At 35.5% G+C, this 20,593-nt stretch overlaps 3 protein-coding genes across 3 annotated transcripts; all 3 read left to right on the top strand.

The window, feature by feature from the left end:
* The first annotated feature begins 919 nt into the window (after nucleotides 1-919).
* Nucleotides 920-2,292, top strand: LOC149386274 (putative dolichyl-diphosphooligosaccharide--protein glycosyltransferase subunit 3B). The gene has a single exon (XM_089625941.1). It carries the CDS (start codon nucleotides 1,052-1,054, stop codon nucleotides 2,078-2,080), a length of 1,029 nt encoding a protein of 342 aa, XP_089482067.1. The 5' UTR covers nucleotides 920-1,051; the 3' UTR covers nucleotides 2,081-2,292.
* Nucleotides 2,293-3,564: 1,272 nt separating this feature from the next.
* On the top strand, nucleotides 3,565-5,153 carry NTL (NTF2-like protein). The gene is made up of 2 exons (XM_089626052.1): nucleotides 3,565-4,069; nucleotides 4,953-5,153. The coding sequence occupies exons 1-2, from the start codon at nucleotides 3,767-3,769 to the stop codon at nucleotides 5,022-5,024; spliced, it is 375 nt and encodes a 124-aa protein (XP_089482178.1). The 5' UTR covers nucleotides 3,565-3,766; the 3' UTR covers nucleotides 5,025-5,153.
* Nucleotides 5,154-15,216: 10,063 nt separating this feature from the next.
* PMEPCRA (methylesterase PCR A) lies at nucleotides 15,217-19,753 on the top strand. The gene is made up of 2 exons (XM_089625192.1): nucleotides 15,217-16,235; nucleotides 18,905-19,753. The coding sequence occupies exons 1-2, from the start codon at nucleotides 15,275-15,277 to the stop codon at nucleotides 19,594-19,596; spliced, it is 1,653 nt and encodes a 550-aa protein (XP_089481318.1). The 5' UTR covers nucleotides 15,217-15,274; the 3' UTR covers nucleotides 19,597-19,753.
* The last annotated feature ends 840 nt before the right edge of the window (nucleotides 19,754-20,593 follow it).

Below are 20,593 nucleotides of genomic sequence, written 5' to 3'. Positions count from 1 at the left end.
TTACTGCCAAATAAACTAGTACAAAGTATCATAAATGTTGAAACTCAACAAGTTAAGCCTAATAAGCCTAAAAAAACAGAAAGTTGAATTGAAGTAGCAAATAAATTGCCGAAGAACAATTAAAGAGCAGAATTCCGAGCAGTGATGCTTAATGTAGTTGAAAGTTGTAACTAAAGAATAAAAATATAGTTAGCAAAAGAAAAATAATAAACTTACTGGTTAAACGTTAAAGAGAGTTCCAAACGGGTTTAAGAGATTGAGATGACTGTAAAGGTTATGTAAATTTTACGGACATTTTAATAAATAAATAAAACACATGATTTCAGAATATCTGCTAAACCTGATGTACATTTAAAGGATTTTTACACGAATATTACTAAATTCATGTCAATTGCAAAAATACTCTTTTGTGACTATTTTCTTATGTCGTGACCGGCCACGGCCGGTCAAAAATTTTCAATATCATTCATGAATTACAAAATTTTGTGATCGAATTATCACGAAATTATGTACTTCATTATCGATCAGTTACGAAATTATGTAAAATAATATATTCTTTGTACAACTCATTTTAGAATAGAATTTTCTAGGTTTTAGTTAATTTTGATAAAATGACACGAATTAATATTTATCAAAATCTCTACATTTAACCAAGAGTAATGCTATTCGTCACAGGTCCGACTTTTAACGATCCACTGAGTGTGTGACAAGTGGAACAATTTTAAACAGTTTTTGGTGTTTATCACTTTTGGTGGGGAAGTCGTCAGTCGTCGTGACAAAAATCATTTCCCTTTAACCAATGATCACCCATAGAAAATAAATGAAGAAAATTCCACAAATATATTCATAAAATCTTCATCAAACCTTCAAAAATATCCTTTTTTTTTTTTAACCCAATTCATAATCCAAACCCGAACAAAGAGCGGGTACCCAAAAACCCAAAGCATCAACAGTCAACGCTCAATCGGATTCGCCCCCAAAAACAAAGTCATCTCGCCATATCCTTGGTTTGCGATTTCCTCAAGATCGATCTCCAAAAAACAAAACAAAAATGGCGTCTCTCCGAACCCTAACTCCGATCTTCATCGTCCTATCCATCATCGTCGCGATCTCCTCCGCCTCCGACAGAAGCGACCTCGTGGCGGAGCTCCTCGAACTCCAGTCCCGATCCCCCACCGGCGTGATCCACCTGAACGATCGTTCCCTCGCCCGGTTCCTCACCGCCGTCGAGATTCCCCGGCCGTACTCGTTCGTCGTCTTCTTCGACGCCGTTCAGCTCCACGACAAGCAGGAGCTCCACCTGAAAGAGCTCCGATCCGAGTTCGGCGTCGTCGCTTCCTCCTTCGCCGCCAACTCCAAAGACCCCTCCGATCCCTCCCACGGCAAGCTCTTCTTCGTGGAGATCGAGTTCAAGGAGTCCCAGCAGAGCTTCGCTCTCTTCGGCGTCAACGCGCTCCCACACATCAGGCTCGTCTCCTCCGCCAAATCCCCGAAGGACTCGGACCATATGGACCAGGGCGACTTCTCTCGCCTCGCCGACGCCATGGCCGAGTTCGTCGAGTCCAGGACCAGGATCTCCGTGGGCCCCATCGCCCGCCCCCCCATCGTCTCCGGCCGCCAGCTGGCGTTCGCCGCGCTGGCGCTGCTGATCTGGACCCCGTTCGCCGCCAAGAAGGTGATCTCGGGAAAGACGATCCTCCACGAGCCGAGGCTGTGGCTCGCGGGCGCGGTGTTCGTCTACTTCTTCAGCGTCTCGGGCGCGATGCACAACATCATAAGGAAGATGCCCATGTTTTTGGCGGACCGAGAAGACCCGAACAAGCTCGTGTTCTTCTACCAGGGCTCGGGGATGCAGCTCGGGGCCGAGGGCTTCGCCATCGGGTCCCTCTACACCGTCGTCGGACTCCTTCTGGCCCTCGTGACCCGAGTGCTGGTCCGCGTCAGGAGCGTCAACGTCCAGCGGGGCGTCATGATCTTCGCTATGTTCGTGTCGTTCTGGGCCGTCAAGAAGGTGATTCAGCTCGATAATTGGAAGACCGGGTACGGGATCCACGCCTTCTGGCCCACCAGTTGGAACTGAGATATGATATATAGAGAGAGTGAGAGGACAAAGGTGATAGCTTTTTCTTCTAATCTTGAGTCTTAGCGAGAAAGAACAGTTTTTGGATATTTGAGGAATGAAAACAACTCTTATGTAACTTGATTATGATTCTCCTTACAGAGAGTTTCTTTACTTAATAGTTTTTTTTTTATATTTCTGCGACCTGGGGTTAGAGTGTTTGCAGTTTTGAAGTTCTGTGTGCTTTTGGCCTCTCATGTTGCAGAAGTTTTGTTAGAGGAATGGAAGGCCAAAGTTTTAGGAAGACAAATAGTGGGGCGTGAATATAAGGCTGCTATGTTTAGGTCCCGAGTGATGAAAAATCTATACCTGAAATGGAAAATTAGAGTACAGTGTTGGGTTCAATTCTGGCTCATGGTGTTCCTTGCTTAGAAGGTTGAGTTGTCAACTGAGATTCTGAGTGTTGAGGCCTGCCCTTTGATTCTAATCAGTCTCGGCCAAATCCGATCGGTCTTTCTGAATTCTATTCTGAACTGAATCTTTATTTTATTTTATTCTATATAGAGAAGATATGTTTTTAGATTTCTTAGAAGAGAGAACAGGGTTAGGATCTTCAACTATGAAAGACCAGTTTAGGGTATCACATTTGTGTGACATAGACCTGAGCTCTTGATGTGAGAGGCTTAGTTGAGGCATGTTGTTCGAAGCTGGATCAAAATTTTAATGAGTTCCGCGATTCATTTGTGGACCTCAGATCAGGGTTATGCTTGATTTGTTAAAAATATAACGAACCCACGTGCCTATTAATATTATGTAGAGTCTTATTCAGCTCTACTAGAGAGAAGAGAAACACGTCTGGGTTTCTATATGTGCTTTGCTACCCCAACTTTGATGAAACCAACCTTATCAACCACGGTTCAATTCTGCCTGAGGATTGCTTTTACCGAGTATATTCTCCCAGAAATCGGTATTTGTGATGCCAATTACACCCGAATTTTACAGTGTATGGGTGCTGTGGGTTTCGCTTTTAAAACTCTAGGGCATGATTACAAGAATTTTATTTTTTGTTGGCTGATTTGTATTACTAGGCTATAATTTGATAATGTATCTTGAGTTCCTACAATGTTCGCAAAATTTCCAATAAGCTATTTAAAGCCGTACGAGCGATATAGAGAGATGGGTTATTTAAGCTTTGGTTGTGAATTGTGATCGATCAATGTCGGTTTCAATTAACCATAATATCTTACCAAGCAACAGTCACATAGGTTTGATGATCTGCAGATTCTTCTATCTTGTTCCTTAAACCGCTGGCATTCTTTTTAAGAATTTGAATGGCCTCTCAAGACAGCATATATTCCCCTAATCCTTACTTTCGGTTGTTTGATTTGATGATCTTCAGTTCAAAGCATATATGCTTTTACTTTGCGTCCATTCGCAGCTTCTGAGGATTCCCTTTTCCCTCCAGTCTATACTAGTTTTGTGCAATTACCCGTGTATCCTTGTAGCAATTCATTTTACAGGCTACATTGCGAGGACAATAACCGTCACAACATACCAAATATCAAGCAAAGAAATCTAATCATTTATTTTACAAGGAGCGCTTTACAAACTAGTTTCTACTTATATCTATGGCCAATTTGGAGAAGAAGCAAGCAAGCTAATTTAATTCTATCTACTCTTGAGAGAGAGAGAGAGAGAGAGAGAGAGATGGAGGAGCAAGTTGAGATGGTGGGAAGGGCATTCGTTGATCACTATTACCACCTGTTCGAAAACGACAGAGCTTCACTAGCCTCGCTTTATCTACCCGGCTCTGTGCTGACCTTCGAGGGTCAGAAGATACTCGGTGCGGAGGCCATATCTTCTAAGCTTAATCAACTGCCGTTCGATCAATGCAAGCACGTGATCAGCACCGTTGATTCGCAGCCCTCTTCCTCCACCAACGGCATTGTGGTCTTCGTCAGCGGCGCTCTCCGATTGCCCAATGAAGACCACCCCTTGCGATTCAGCCAGGTTTTTTTTTTTGGTCATTTCATGGCCAAATACTTTTAGGCCATAGGGTTGTTTTACTTGAATTTAAAAAAAATAAATAAATAAATAAATAAAAACGTGTGATTTCCTTAATTTTATCTTTGAATAAAGATTTTCACCGACTACCATAATGTTTTAGTAATGACAATAACATTGAGGTTTTAATTTTGTGACAAATATTTTCCCCGAAAAATCATATTTTTGTACATATATTTCAGTATTTTTTTTCCAGGCACGTTGGCCATTTAGGAGAAAACTTTATTATGTTAGCCATAAAAATAAACTACAAATGAAAGGGAAAAAAATCTCATGCATATTTTATGTGACCTTTTTAGGTGTAAGCTGATTATAATAGTCGTTAGGTGCGCGTGTAATTTTTTATTGAAAAAACGACATAAGGGAAAGGGGGAAAAAAAAAATTCGCATTTACTAGGGTAAAAATTGTTTTTGAAGATGAAATAAAATAAATTTTTAAGATTTAAGCAGTGCACCTAAGGGAGGAAATAGCTAAGGATCAGGGGACATGACCTCCTGAATATTTAAAAATTAGAAATTTCTCCCAAAATTTATCATTTAACTTTTTAGCCCGAAATTATACGAATTTTCCATATATATCCCGTGAATTTTTATTTTCCTAATTACCCTTAAAAAAGTTAGAATAATCTTTTCAATCAAATTTGTCCCCCTAACCGCAATAACTTCACCTCTAATTCATGACGAAAGTTATTTGTTTCGTTTTGATATAAATCGGTGAAAATTTTCATCATAAAATCTATAATATGGAAAGTTTTCATCAGTATTTACGTGATCATCAGAGTCACATAAATTTTGAGTGATTTTCTCGTCGTTGCCTATTTCTGTGCAGATGTTTCATTTAGTTCAAGTCGCGCAACGCTTCGTCGTACTGAATGATATATTCCGCCTCAACTACGGCTAAGCTTTTAAGTCATACATCGAACATTTGTCGTCACTGTGGAATAATACAGAAATGTTTTATGTAATCTATTTTGATTGGCCCGATTTAATGGTTGTTTGACAAATATATTGCATTTTTTGTGACGAAAAAGGCATCGAACAAAACAGGTTAGAGCAGTCATATATGATTGGTAAAAATATGAAAACTTGAAAACTTGAAAATATGCGAAATATTTATTTTAATACGTAATTTTTTTAACGATAAGTAAAATTTTAATTTTATTTGACAAAATGTTCTAGATATAATATATATATATATGATTTTCATTCGAGTTATAAAGTCATTTGTCGAGAATTATAATCCGAAAAAACCAACCCAAACCAACGTGATTATTTTCGGGTTGGTTTGGTTTGGTTTTACCTTTCAATCGGGTTGGTTTGAGTTTTAAAATTAAAAAATTAGTTGTAGCGGTTTGGGTTGGTAGAACATGAAAAAACCGACTAACCCAACCCGATTACACCCCTAGTCAGAACCTTGTCTTAGCAAATATTATGAAAATATTTTATGTGAAATCAAACAATTTGCGAAAAATAATTAATTAATTTCAAAAAACTAATAATCAAATAACATAAGGAAAAACAAAATAAACCGCTATAAACTTTAATCGGAAAGAACAAGAACAGAAGGAAACAAAGGGGTTTCAAGACCCGTTGGACGGGTTTTTTTGAAGCTTTTTATCGCTCTCCACAGGTGCTGGATTAGTCGAGTGAAAGTCTCTCAAGTTACAACGACAAGAAGACAAGTTTAGCACCAATCAGCTTGACTACAGCAAACTTGAACCACGGTACTATCATCGGACTACAAAAGAAAACAAACAATTTCGGAGGGAGAGAGGAGAGCAACAAACTTGTTGGTTTCGGTGTGTTTCGAATGAGAAACCAATGTCTCCTTTTATAGAAGAGCCAAGCCTTCGGTTACAAACGTTTCAACCAACGTTTATAACTATTAAGGATCCTTAATGCTCGTCCATTATGACAGGTTTAAACTAAAAAACGTACAGCACATTAAAGCACGGTTATAAGGTTGAAAACTGACCACTTATTGCTCGCTCGGTTACACACCATCCAATAAAACCAATTAATATTTATTTAATAATTAAATAAATAAATTATGAAGGAATAAAACGGTCAACAAAAGTAGATCACGAGCCGAGCCAAGCTCGGCACGACCGATCAGACGGTGAGCATGCGTTTGTGTGGTGGATTTGTGCTTCACTAAGTCCTTGTCTATCTATAAAGCTGGGTCACCTTAGGGAATCCAAACCCTTTTGATCAAAGTTGGTATATAAGCTCATACAAAGTGTACATCTCTCTTCCATGTTGAACTTTTGTAAGAGCACTCTCAACCACAACACTTCCATATTTCTTTCATAATTATTGGTATTTTCTAACTTACTTTGAGCATCAATTTCTCATTCAAATATAGCATTGATTTTGGCAAATAGATATTCAATTATATACCCATCGCAGCAAATAATAAAAATACATTAAAATTAATCAATTCCGATGAGTGGACCTCACTCAAATCTTAGCCACAAATCAGCCACACAGATCTTATTCCAACACCTTGAACTATATAACTGTTTGTTATATACAAAGCTTTTCTCATATCTATATATATATATAATATTCAATATATATATATATATATATATATATATATATTACAAATAAATATGCGTTGATCACGAAATTTATCTTATAGCGTATTGAATATCTTAGTTTTCAATCGACAATAAAAAAAGGGCAAACTAGCAACGTAGTCATTTTGAAACGTGTTTTTAAAGATCTAGCCCACATTTGGTAAATTTTGTAATGTAGCCATTTACTGAAATTTACGAATATAAAATAACGAATATACCTTTATGTAGTTTGAATAGGGAAAACTAAACACTAGCCAACGTTTCAGCCAACCCATTTAGAAAGTCAACTTCGTCTGTTAAGAATTCCATAATAGGCACTTGAGATTGAAATTTGAAATGTTTAGAATGCAATAAATAAACGTAATCTATGAATATAATATAGGAAATACAATAAATATTGATTATATCAATAAAACTTATATCAGACCTGTAAAAGTGGAAAACAATTATTAGACCAGAAATTATGAAAATAAACCAAAATAAATATATATTTTTTAATCTCATATTGCATTTTTTTCCTGTGTTTTTGAGATAGGCATGTTTTTTATCAGCCGATGTATTTTTTTTAAATTTTCTTAGGTTTTTTTTTTAATTTTGAGCTCTATAGAATGGAAACAGATCATAGTTAATGTGTGTTAATTTTTGTTAATTTATAAATTACTAACTTTAGTTTTTGTAAATTTTAGTTTTTTTCTCTACCAAACTTATCTCTTTCAACTTTATCAAATGTAAAATATTTCAGAAGGCGAACACGAAGATTGAAAAGCATAAATTATTGAATATGAAAAAACAAATATATAAACATCATATATTTTTGACAAAAAATACTTATTAAGAAGATGATAATAATACATAGACAACAACAATAATACAACATCACGTCAAGAATGAACAACAAATACACGAAAACAAGCTAAAATAAATCGGAAGCACCCAACCCACAATGAATCTCCGCCACACATAACGCCGCGACGAACTCCAAACTCCTCTGTCTTTTGCGACGACTGAGAAGCATCAAGATTAAATCTGAAAAAACACGCTACAAAAAAAAATATACAAAAATAAACCAAAATAAATTTGAAGCACCCAACCCAGAACGAGTCCGCCACACACAACATATGACAATATTAAAATAAACCAAAATAAACGGAAAAAATAGGTCACAAACCTGGTTCAAACAATAGAGGTGGGGGGATAGTAGAGGAGGCACCGAAGAGGAGTCATTTCTCCGGCAACCACATCAACTTCCCGAGGACAATATCATATGAGGTTAACACAATTCTATTGACGACAATTGTCCCAGGAAAATCCGCCCTAGAAATACATAAATACAGTTTTCCGATAGCTTATGATCAATCAAAGAGAAATTAAAATAAATAATATTACCTGATCGTAGGATAGAGAGAGAGGGAGAGAGAGAGAGAGAGGAGCACGTAATAAAAAAAAGTGAGTCTAACCGATTTTCCTAAGTTCAAAATAACAAAAAAATAACTACTCCCTAATTAAAGGGATTTCAACATTAAAATATATCAACGTGTGAATTAAATTTGAAGTTCAATGAAAATCAAATCCATGTTTCGAGCAACTAATTGGATAATAATTAGAAAATAAAATATTATGGAATAAATGAGTATAACGTTTATTTATTCTGACTATTTGACTACGCCAATCGTGGGCTACATGTCATGTGACGACCCGACTTTTCGGACCGTCATACTAAGCTTAATTCTTTTACTTAGAAAAAAAAAATAGTGGATAATTTTTTTTTTAAACATCGTTTCATATATTTATAAAGTTTGGACTTTAAAATAAAACAATCTTTGACAATAACCAACATTTGAAATCTTACAAAAATATTTGATGAATATAAGAGAAATAATTAATTCGGAATTCCAAACTAAAGTAGATGGTTGGGATATTCAACGGAAATAAAACCATAAGAATTCAACTTCAGTTCTGCAAAACTAATTAAACTTGGAAAGTATCTTAAGCATAAAAATCTCAAACCGAGTGTTTAGAAAATTTTGTAGCGGAAGTCTTTTAAATAAGTGAGCGGAACCACAACCCAACCCTTTAGCCATCGAACGCCGCTGATCCACCCTCCTCACTTGTTCATTTGTTGCTTACCTACAATACGGACGAATACACATAATATGAGCTAACGCTCAGCGAGAATAACTATGACTCACAAAAAGAGATGAGTAATGAAATGCATGACCGATTAATTAGTGTTTTAGTTCTAACGGTGTCATGGTCTTTCGTATCATAAATCTTATCATATTTTATTCGGGGTGCCCCTAGAGTAGTCGTACTAATTTCAGTGTACACTTTGGAAACGAACTACGGGGCTGAGACCTCCCATAGTTCGCACCATCTAATAAACATATCATATGAGAAAACTCCGTATTGTAGTGAGATTATTCTCACCTTGTTTCGGGAACGTGCGACTTTAAACTATCGAACGATCGGAAAACGTATTTGGCTCGGGACCTAAACGAAAGAAAATAAATAAATAAAGCTTATCACTAACTATCTCTGGTACTCTTAAAAAAAAACATACAAGGCTGCTGGAAAAAGAATTCCAGAAATGAAAATTGGACATGAAAAGACCAAAATACCCTTAATCCTGAAGTATCGGGGAAAAACGTTTTCTGAAAAAAAATTCTGAAAATATTACAGAAGCTAGAGAATAAATAACTGAACGTTTTCATCTTCAGTGGTGTTACCAAAATCGGATCCCAAATAACAGAACTAAATTAAAAGCATAAAATGTAAAAAGACGCTTAAAAAAAAACTTCTGGAACCTATCTGCGCATTGGTCCGAAATTTCAGTTCAGAAATAGTTCTGCTATTTAAAAACTCATCAAAATTTTATCATATAATATAAACATATAAAAGTATCTTGTATAAAAATTTCATTCCAAAATACATTTTCTAGGTATTTAAAAAAAAAAAAAACAAGACCTTGCTGATTGAATCCATGTAAAATTATATGCGCACCGATGGTAAAATATTTTTAGAATAAAAATGGTTTATCCAAAAATCATGAAATTTAATATACATATTATAAACATCTTGATTATTTCGGTATAAAAAAATCAGACTAAAATAATATGCGTAGCTAATAATGATTCATACGTTTTCTTACTGCCTAAAATTTGACAAACACAACACGTTTAAGACTATATTTTTTTTTCTTCATAAAAATATCTTACCAAACAAAAAAATATGAACACCATAAGAGAGACCAGCAAAATAAACGAAAATACCTTGAGGAAAACGTGAAAGACTGCTCTTAATTCTTCTTAGAAACACAAATTAGGCGATATAAAGTCTTTGGGGTTATTAGGGTTTGTCTTTACTGATAGGGAAAAGTATATAGGGGAGATAGAGAGATTCTACGAGGGAGGGAGGGAGAGTGACTGTGAGGGTGACAGAATTAGGGATAGAAAAAAAAATAGCGTCAGAAAAGAAAATATGATGCTCCAAGAAAATATGATGCTCCAAAAGTATAAACAAAATATTTGACAGCTTCAATTCTTAAGGTTTGACTTTCTCCTATTATTCACAAAGAATCATCACTGAAACGGCTTCCAAGGAAAGTATTAACACCTATAAAACAATTTCATTACTTCTGCATTGCTAGACAATTAATTTTCATTATTCCCCCCACAATTACGTTCCTTCAGCTCAAAGCATGCAAGAAAAGAGTTATACTATTACTATATATATATGCGTGCATAATTACTATTGAGCTGCTTTCTAAAAACATCACAAAAAAATATACGTTATATATATATAATCACAAGCACGCATTCCACAGCCACACAAAAGCACGTTATATATATTATACCTTTAACTACCTAGTATACTTACATACTCATGTACGTAATACAAAAAAAATATCTAGCAGCCTAGACTTTAAATGAGCATCACACATAAATCTCTTAAATTCTCTCCGATAGATTTTTTTTTTTTTTTTTTTTTGTTGGAGAAAATCATCATGGCTAATACAATACTTATACTTCACAAAGTACAGACATGTAATTCGAAATTAGAATTTCCCAATACATAAATTCCTTGCTCTTAAAGATTATATTTTTCGGGGTTTCACATGTCAACTTTAGCTGACTTTTAAACAAAGGATAATAATGTAATTTGTTATATGAATTATAAAGCCACGTCATCAATTTTGGCTATATTTGAAACTTAGTTGAAACGTTGGATAGATCGCAATTTCAACGTTACAAGTGGCTTAGTCCGTGTAATTTTTCATAAAAAAATAATAATAATAAGAAACCTTAAAAAAATTGAAAAACATTAAGGCACATATGATAGTTAAAAAATTATATTTAGGGATTTTTACTCTAAGTTGGACGGATGGATACTTTTTTTTTTATATATATAAAGTTGTATATTAAAAAAATTCAGTATGATATCTTTCATCGCTAAACTCAAAGAATATTTGTTCATTTTTCAATTAAAAAAATATAAATTCATAAAAGAAACCGTGCCATACCACTGAAAATTACATAAACTTAATCCTTGCAAAACAAATATTATATAAATAAATAATTTTTAGTTTATGCGTATTTATTATATGCTGTGTTTGCAAAATTGTTTCGAGTGTGTTAGTATTAGCATAGTATATCAACTTTATTATTATTTTATTTATCATAAAGTTTTTTTTTAGTTTTTTTTTTTTTTTTTTTTTTTTTTTTTTTTTTTTTTTTTTGTATTAGCATTATATACTCAAACTATTATATTTCCCATTATCACGTTATTATTTGGACTCTCTTTTTCTCTTTGAAATCCCTAAATCTTCAGTTAGAACTTGGAACAATTGTTAGTGCATTTAATCTTTTGTTAAAACCTTTTCTCTCTTAAGCTTTATCATGGTATCATAGTATAGTTCACCGAGAATGGAAAATTCACTGCCACATAGTGGAGCATTTTGTTGGCATCGTCTCCGATGAAGCTTAGACCTATGATTTTCACATACTCACTCGCAATCATTACAAGGAGAAAATGACAGCAACTGTCCCAACTTTTAGAATGATAGACTTCTATGCCCATTTCATATTTTTCTAATAATAATGTCTCATGTCTATACTTTTGTGTACACTAAAAATGGGCATGATCTAACAAGAAACATAAAATAAGGCATATAGAAACCTACCGTTAAAAAATATGAGACAACCGTATCCAAATCCCTCAATCAAGCTCTCCAACAACAATTTTCTACTTTCGTGTCACCAAGTTCTCGCAACAATTTGAGGTCATTGTTAGGGCCGAGTTCCTCCACCGTGTTGGGCTGCCACCCACCTTAGTATGATATTGTCTGCTTTGGGCCCAAGCCCGCACGGATTTGTTTTTGGATTTCCTTCCCAAAAGGTCTCATACTAGTGTAGTTAGGTGGGTCTCTTATATCCAATGCATTCTTTGCATTCACTTCCGATGTGGGACTTTGGTTTGCATCCCAACAATCCTTCCCTCAAACCAAGGACCACATACACACGTCATTCCCTCAAGCGAAATCATCTTGTACCGCCGTTTGGACGCTAACGGGACCCGCCGCCTGACCGACATCATTGTCAGGAAGACTTTCGACACAAGGCACACCATCGTGAGGTCACCACACAGAGGGATTCTCCTTCCATATCGCAAGCCCAACCCAAACTCCCAGTCTCCTGAACCATCGGCTCTGATACCATTTGCTAGGGCCGAGTTCCTCCACCGTGTTGGGCTGCCACCCACCTTAGTATGATATTGTCCGCTTTGGGTCCAAGCCCGCACGGATTTGTTTTTGGGTTTCCTTCCCAAAAGACATCATACTAGTGTAGTTAGGTGGGTCTCTTATATCCAATGCATTCTTTGCATTCACTTCCGATGTGGGACTTTGGTTTGCATCCCAACAGTCATGACCTCTATTCCTTTCTCAATAATGAATCAAAGGCATATCGTATTCTCTCTAATGATGGTCGGTGAATTAGGAAGGTCTCATTGAAATTCCTTGTATGGGCGCATCAAGATCAGCTCTTCTCATGGTTTCTTTTCATCTATGACTCTAGTCTGCTCACTCTAATAATCGTTTGTGACGAAACGAGCGAGATTTGGTAAACTCTACAACAATATATGATTTGGTAAGATTCGGAGGATTATAAAATTAAAAGTGATTCGAGTATATTTAATAAAATTTTGAATCAAGTTGTAAGATCTAAACTTTTTTTTTAATTATTATTGTTATTAGTATTTTGTATTCTCTCTTTGATAAGCGACAAGAGTGAAAGGGAAAGATTATAAAACTTCAACTTTCAACCACTTTATTTTTTTTCTTAATTACAACTTTCAACCACTTTCTTTCAACCAGATGCGCATAGTTGCTTATGTTTTATATCATTTTTAAAGAGTCTGTTCTCAAGTGGCTAGAAAGTAGAATCCCATGAAATAAAACAACATATATGGCAATTACAAAGTTACAAAGAAAAAAAAAAGTGGCAAAACAGCTATGAATAGAAAGGATTTAGTTTCTAAAAAAAATAGAAAAAGGGTTTATAATTTTTGGTCCGTGTATGAATGTAATGTTAATCGTACACAATATAGATTGCCAATTAATTAATAATGATGTTTTGGAACTCTTTTAAGTTCGCTTTTTCATTACTCTGCTATTAACATGTTTCATGGTGTTTTCGTTACATTCTGTTTATGTTTTAAAGAAGTTTATCCTTATCGCGTCAATTGGTTTTTTTATCAACGCGAAAAGCAGAAATCACGTTACAACTTACAACCTGAAAAACCTTGACGATAAGGACATAATTTTTTAAAAATGTAAGCAGAGGGTATTTATAGCAATATTCGTAACAATAAATATCATATTTTGACGTATTATAAAATAATTTACGAAATAGATATTTTCTTCATCATTTGTAGTTATTCAACATCGGGTTTCACGCGGCGGAAAGTTGGATTAGTTTTATACTTTATCCTTCCACTAAAAAAAAAGCCGCCTTTCATGACATAAGTGCACCATCTTGTCTGGTCAATGAGAAAAAAAAAATTGAAGGAGAGATATTATATAGGGAAAATATCAAGAGTATCCCTTGTATTTAATCGAAATGCGAGATTTATCCCCTCTATTTCTAAAAATATCAGACATATCCTTCCAGTTTAATATAAATGACAAATACATCCCCTAAAAAAATGTTATATTACAAATATCACCCTTTTTCGTTTATTTTTTACAAAAAAAATAATTTGAAATCCCCTAAATACCCTTAATGAAATAATTTTTTATCTTCTATTCTATATAAAAAAAATTAAATTAAAAAATTTCTTTATAAAAAGTTAAGGTTTTTTTTTATAAAGAGAGATTTTGATTTTTTTTAATAAAATAGTAAATAAATATTTATTCTATTAAGGGTATTTTGAGGAGTTCAAATTATTTTTTTGTAAAAAATAAACGAAAATGGTGATATTTGTAATATAACATTTTTTTAGGGGACGTATATGTCATTTATATTAAACTGAAGGGATATGTCTGATATTTCTAAAAATAAATGGGATAAATCTCGCATTTCGATTAAACACGATGGGTACTCTAGATATTTTCCCTATTATATATAAACATATCATTCAACGGAAATGATATGTGACACGGGTCACGACAACGAAAGAACCACTCACATTTTGACACGTGTCACTGCCACGTGTCAAAATGTGAGTGGTTCGTTCGTTGTCGTGACCCGTGTCACATAGCACCCCTCTTTAAACCATGTGCGTTATATTTCAAGCCAATCAATTCTTTTTTCTTTTCTTTTTTTTTTCTCCTCTGGAAAAAGGGACTTGAAAGATCAAGCTCTCCTTCCAGGCTCCAGCACCCGCGAACATACATCGTGAACATCGTCAATTCGTCCATTTTTGCCTGTATGATGTAAATAATTTAAGTACGTTTGGACTCGGACTTGAGCTAAGGTTTTTCATAGTAAAAATTGAAATGAAACTTCGATGTGACTGATTTAATAACCAGATAGGGTACGTGGTTGAGCATAATATCTAAAGTAATCATCAATTGTTTTAATCTAAATTGATTCATAATATTAAACAAATGATTTGTAGCCATGCGGAATATTTTCATATTTAATAATGCATAGAGCAAACGTACGTTCATGTATAGGGAAATGATTTTTGTCCCGATTCACGAGTGGGGAACGATCCACTCGTGAGTTGACACGTAACCACTAACTGACACGTGTCAACTCACGAGTGGATCGTTCCCATTCGTGAATCGGGACAAATAGCATAACTCGTATGTATACCAAATAATAATAATAATAATAAACTATTAAGTTAAAAAATAGCCCGAATATGAATGTGCAATGTCATAGGTGGCACCACCATAATTATTACCGCTGTCTTGGACCTTGGTTATCATTAATACACAAACATATACAGTATATACTATACAATTAGAAAAAGCAGATATATAATCATACCCCGCACAAGCATTCGTCTATTTAAGGGACACAAAAACCTCGTTAATATCACTCAAACTCGAGCATAGAAATAATCCATGGCGATCAACCAACCATTCCTTGACCATTCAACCCCAAAATACTCTTCTTTTAAGACCCTCTCTATTTTCATCATCTCATTTGGTGCTATAATAAGCACCACTTTCTTTGTCTCGCAATATTTCACCCAAACCACCACTCTTGTTACGTCCAATAATAATCCACTCAAAATATGTAACCACTCAACCAACAAAAGGTCATGCATAGCCATGGTCTTGGAGGCATCCAATAATATCAATCATAATAATAACCAACATCTTCTCAAATCCTTCCTCGAAAAAACAACTCCTCATATTCAACAAGCCCTCACTGCAACCGAAGATCTCAGCCGTCGGATCAACAACCCGAAGGATCGAGCGGCCATCCTCGACTGCGTCGAGCTACTAGACATATCCAGAGACAGGGTCAGCGACTCTCTCGCTAGCGAAACCCTAGAAGACATCCACACCTGGCTCAGCAGTGTTCTCACCAACCACGTCACGTGCTTGGACGGCCTAGAAAACGGCTCGTCCGATATCAGGTCGTTGATGGATGCTCGTCTCGACGAGCTGATACTAAGGGCTAAAACCTCATTGGCCATCTTAGTCTCGTCGAACCCCAAACCCGAGCCGGTTGTTGATGATGAGCTCGAGAACGTTGGGGCTTTTCCGAGTTGGGTCAAGGGCAGTGACAGGAGGCTTTTGCAAGCCATGCAGGCCAAGGACGTGAACGCCAATATCGTGGTCGCCAAGGACGGGACCGGAAAGTACAAGACGGTGGCGGAGGCGGTGGCGGCGGTGCCGGATAAAAGCACGACCCGGTTCGTGATCTACGTAAAGAAAGGGATTTACAAAGAGAAAGTTGAGATTGGGAAGAACAAGAAGAACGTGATGATTATGGGCGATGGCATGGATTCCACCATCATCACCGGAAGCCTCAACGTGGTTGATGGTTCCACCACTTTCAATTCCGCCACAGTAGGTATGAATTTTCGTTATTATAAGTAGTATTATAACACTACTCTCTCTCTCCGTCTCTCTCTCTCTCTCTATATATATATATATATATAGATAGATATAATATAAACAATGCTTTATTGATTTGTTTTATTTTGGAATGTGTTTTATCGTCTATCGAAATAATTATAGGCTACTAGGCATATTAATATTCTGAGTTGCGCTTTGATAGATGCCAAATGTTTTCCAGAAGTTTGTACCATTCTCGTGTGCGAAAAAAGAAAGGGAAATCAACGACGTACGAGATCACTGGTTTTATAAAGTACTCATCAGCCAGATTGACAAACTAAGATTTGTCAAACCTCAGCTAATTAGATTTTTTTTTAATCCGTTTCTATGTTTAGGCAAAACAAATCTAAATTATTTGACATCGTTTAGACCATTACGTATGGATCTGATTTCGTTAAAAAAATTCCTATGATTTAGATTTCTAGCTGGTTGGGTATTTTTTGGCAGTCTTAACATATTCTTCTTTTAAATATTAAATATAATGTAAATATTATACTAGTTTTCCTAATACCGTATTTAATTACACTTTAATGTGGCTAGTTTGTTCCACTTCTACAAACCTTGTTTAATTTGCAAAAATCAATGTTTATAATGACTAGTTAGCCAACATTCCTTATTTTTTTTCTTTGTAATTTGATCATGTCCAATTTTTTAATTGATTTCAAACTAACTGAACCGGTTTCAAACATTAAAACCAGGTTTAAAATCCACTTAATTTAGGCCATTTAAATAGTAATTTTTTTTTACTTGAATCAAGTAACTATGCTAGAAAAATATAAAATTATTATCATGTTTATCATATATATATATATATATTCTAGTTAAATTTGTATGATAAAAAATGATCGGACCAAATTGAATCATGAGGGTGATCTAAATCTAATTTGGTTTTGGTTTTGGTTTTGGATTTGGTTTTGGTTTTGGTTTTGGTTTTATATATATTTTGCTTCATCAGTTCCGTGTTAATTTTCTAAACCCTTTAAAACTGTTCAACTTCGCTGAGGACCGGATAAGGACAGCCGGATTTGAGCGTCATGCGTTCATGGTTTACTAAATTCAAAATTTGTTAAATATATATTAACAATTTCCTTAACGGCAATAGCTCGTTTTAATAATTTATTTTAAATAAAATTTCCCAATATTAGGATAATATACACGTTAGATTGGGTCTTTATTTGGTTGATTTAAAAAATATTTAAAACGGTCCAATTAAGTTTGACGTTTGATGATCGATTTGGCATGATTTTGTACAAAACCGGAACGGACTAAATTATGTACATTCTAGGTTTTTTTATATATTGTGGGCTATGATTTTGGACAAAACCGGAACGGACTACATTATGAACCTTTTAGGTTTTTTTTTTAGTTATATATTGTGGGCTATGATTTTGAACAAAACCGAACGGACTAAATTATGTACATGACTACATTCTAGGTCTTTTTATATATTGTGGGCTACCAAAATGTTTAAAAGCATGATTTCGCAACTTTCTAATGTTTTGATGCCGTGCGATGACTTATTTGTTTACTCTAATCAAGTTTTTTTAAACGTTTTTAATAATTTCTTTGATGGTGAAAGCTCATTGAAGCTAAATAAATTTCTAGTATGAATCGAAAGGATTAGAATAAAATATATATGTTAGTGCGTCTTTATTTGTTGGCCGACATGAGTGCGGTTAATTTAGTATTTAAGTGGCTTTAGATGATGATATTCACATGGGCACTGATTATAATGATATATATAATCATATATTCACATTGGCACTGATTAGAAAGATATAGGATTAAGCTTTACTAGTCAAAGATAAGTCAATCATTAATTGATTAACTATATAGGCTAGATTATATAGGTCGATATATGATAAATCATAAATCTACCACCAAGACACCAACTGCCTAAGTGGTGTGGCACTGTGTACGGTATTTCTCTCATGAGAATAAAGTTGGCTACATAGGACTCTTATATGGGATTACGTGGGACTTGATTTCCTATTTTCTTGATATCATCATAAACATGAGAAACAAACTATTTTTCTAAATTTTTGTTCCGATACTTTTGAATAACTGTGTTTTACTAGATAAAAAAAAATATAGAAGCTACTATTCTCAAAATAGGAGATTAATAATGCAATTTTCACTAGAATATAATCTGGACACATATTATAGACAAAATTAATGGAGACACACAATATATTTTGAACTATTGAACATTTCATTTATAGTTGATATTGTATATATTAGTAGAATACGTATTATTTTTATAGGTGCGTGCATTTTATATATTATTTTTAGGGTCATTAGGTATATAATCATATTTAAAGTTTCACATTGCTATATAACTAATGTTTCCTAAATCTTAGATAAACAGTCACGTTCATGTTTTTACACACATAATTTACGTAAATACCCCCCTCTTTTATTTCAACGAAAAGATAAACAAAAAATGCAACGCCATTTTATGGTTATTTACCTAAAATTTACGAAGCCTCACATATATAGCAATCTCAAATGTTTTAATTAGTTAGTTACCTAATTTTTTTTTTTTTGTTGTTTTTAACGTGTGACATGAGTAATTAAAAGTGTTTTGTTTCATATGGGCCTAAAATTATGATGCAAAATGTGTAGTTGTGTCCGGGGATGGATTCATAGCCCAAGACATATGGTTCCAAAACACGGCGGGCCCACAAAAGCACCAGGCCGTGGCGCTCCGGGTCAGCGCTGACCAGTCGGTGATAAACCGTTGCAAAATGGACGCCTACCAAGACACCCTCTACGCGCACACGAACCGCCAGTTCTACACGGCCTCCACCGTCACCGGCACCGTCGACTTCATCTTCGGCAACGCCGCCGTGGTCCTCCAGGGCTGCAAGCTGGTCCCTCGCAAGCCCATGCCCGGCCAGAAGAACATGCTCACCGCTCAGGGCCGTCTCGACCCCAACCAGAACACCGGAACTTCCATCCAGAAGTGCGACATCGTTCCCAGCTCCGACTTGGCCCCGGTCAAGGCCCAATTCCCGACCTACTTGGGCCGGCCATGGAAGGCCTACTCGAGGACCGTCGTGATGCAGTCCAACATCGCTGACGTCATCGTCCCCGCCGGCTGGGCCGAGTGGGACAAGGACTTCGCGCTCAAGACTCTTTACTATGGAGAGTACGCTAATAAGGGCTCCGGGGCCGGGACCGCCGGGAGGGTCAAGTGGCCCGGGTTTCGGGTCATTAAGACCGCCGCCGAGGCACAGAAGTTCACCGTGGCTCAGCTCATCCAAGGTGGCTCGTGGCTCAAGTCAACCGGTGTGGCTTACATCGAGGGTCTGTGACTGTGTTGTTTAATTCCCGCGTGGGACTTTGGTGCTTTTCACTCACTCAATCAATCATGCATGTACTTTGTCATATACTATAGCTAGCCGTGTGTTCTTTTCTTTGTTGCTGTAACGTTCTCAATGATAAATAAAGTGGCACTAGTGTTTTGTTAAAGTAAGACGGTTGTTGAATTGACAAAAGGTCATCCAAGATTAGTGCGTGTGTCGGGCATTATGGAAACAAATTTCAGGGTATTTCAATGAGAATTAATCATGATTTTTATTACGGTCTGTGATGCACTATAGGGTGTGTAATTGCTATTTTTCAAAGTAAATCTCAATTTTCTGCTTCAAATCCATGGCCATATCACATGAGCCACGCTGTAACAAAAGCTTGGGCATGGAGTCCGTGAGCTTGTTGAAATATTCGATAATATGTTGGGAAAATTCCACGAATATTTTATATGAATATACTAATTTCTAGAATATCTTATGCTTTTTTAAAATTATAAGGCAATTTTTCCCTTGCTCTAAATGAAATTCCTAACATGGAAAAAATGCAAATTAATACTGTAAACAGTTAAAAGAAAAGTCAAATAAAACTTAAACAACAAGAAAAATAATGCATACAAAAGTTATAAATGCTATGGACACCAAAAATAATGCATACAAGAAAAAATTACGCGCATAATTTACTATACATTTGTACATTTAGAACGAAGTAGGAAACGAGAAGTGGTCACGTTGTTTCTCCAACGGTAGAAATCAATCATGAGTTTCAACAATGTCGAATCTATGAATGCTATGGACGCCAAACTTAGAGAATTCCATATTTCGAAGTTATTTGATTGGTTGGGGAGATGATATACAAACACGATTTTAGGAGGCAAAGTGTCTCAAGGGTTTGTATTATATCCGTAAGGTAAAAGATACACAGAGAAGAAAAAGGAAGAACACAAACGAGATGAACGAGATCAACAATGTGGAAGGTGGCAATGTCGTGCTTTCCGAAGGT

The sequence above is a fragment of the Urtica dioica genome, chromosome 9 (genome assembly GCF_054948205.1).
Source record: "Urtica dioica subsp. dioica isolate 48M chromosome 9, U.dioica_male_clone48M_v1_H2, whole genome shotgun sequence".
In the NCBI taxonomy this organism is placed as follows: domain Eukaryota; kingdom Viridiplantae; phylum Streptophyta; class Magnoliopsida; order Rosales; family Urticaceae; genus Urtica; species Urtica dioica.
The sequence above is the reverse complement of the archived record's forward strand: the minus strand, read 5'-3'. Positions and strand labels throughout refer to the sequence as shown.

Excerpts from the sequence above, each read along its gene's own strand:
- LOC149386274 (XM_089625941.1), top strand. The coding sequence starts at position 1,052 with ATGGCGTCTCTCCGAACCCTAACTCCGATCTTCATCGTCCTATCCATC.
- PMEPCRA (XM_089625192.1), top strand. The coding sequence starts at position 15,275 with ATGGCGATCAACCAACCATTCCTTGACCATTCAACCCCAAAATACTCT. Across the intron at positions 16,236-18,904 it reads TTTCAATTCCGCCACAGTAG|TTGTGTCCGGGGATGGATTC; the intron begins GTATGAATTTTC and ends CAAAATGTGTAG.
- NTL (XM_089626052.1), top strand. The coding sequence starts at position 3,767 with ATGGAGGAGCAAGTTGAGATGGTGGGAAGGGCATTCGTTGATCACTAT. Across the intron at positions 4,070-4,952 it reads ACCCCTTGCGATTCAGCCAG|ATGTTTCATTTAGTTCAAGT; the intron begins GTTTTTTTTTTT and ends ATTTCTGTGCAG.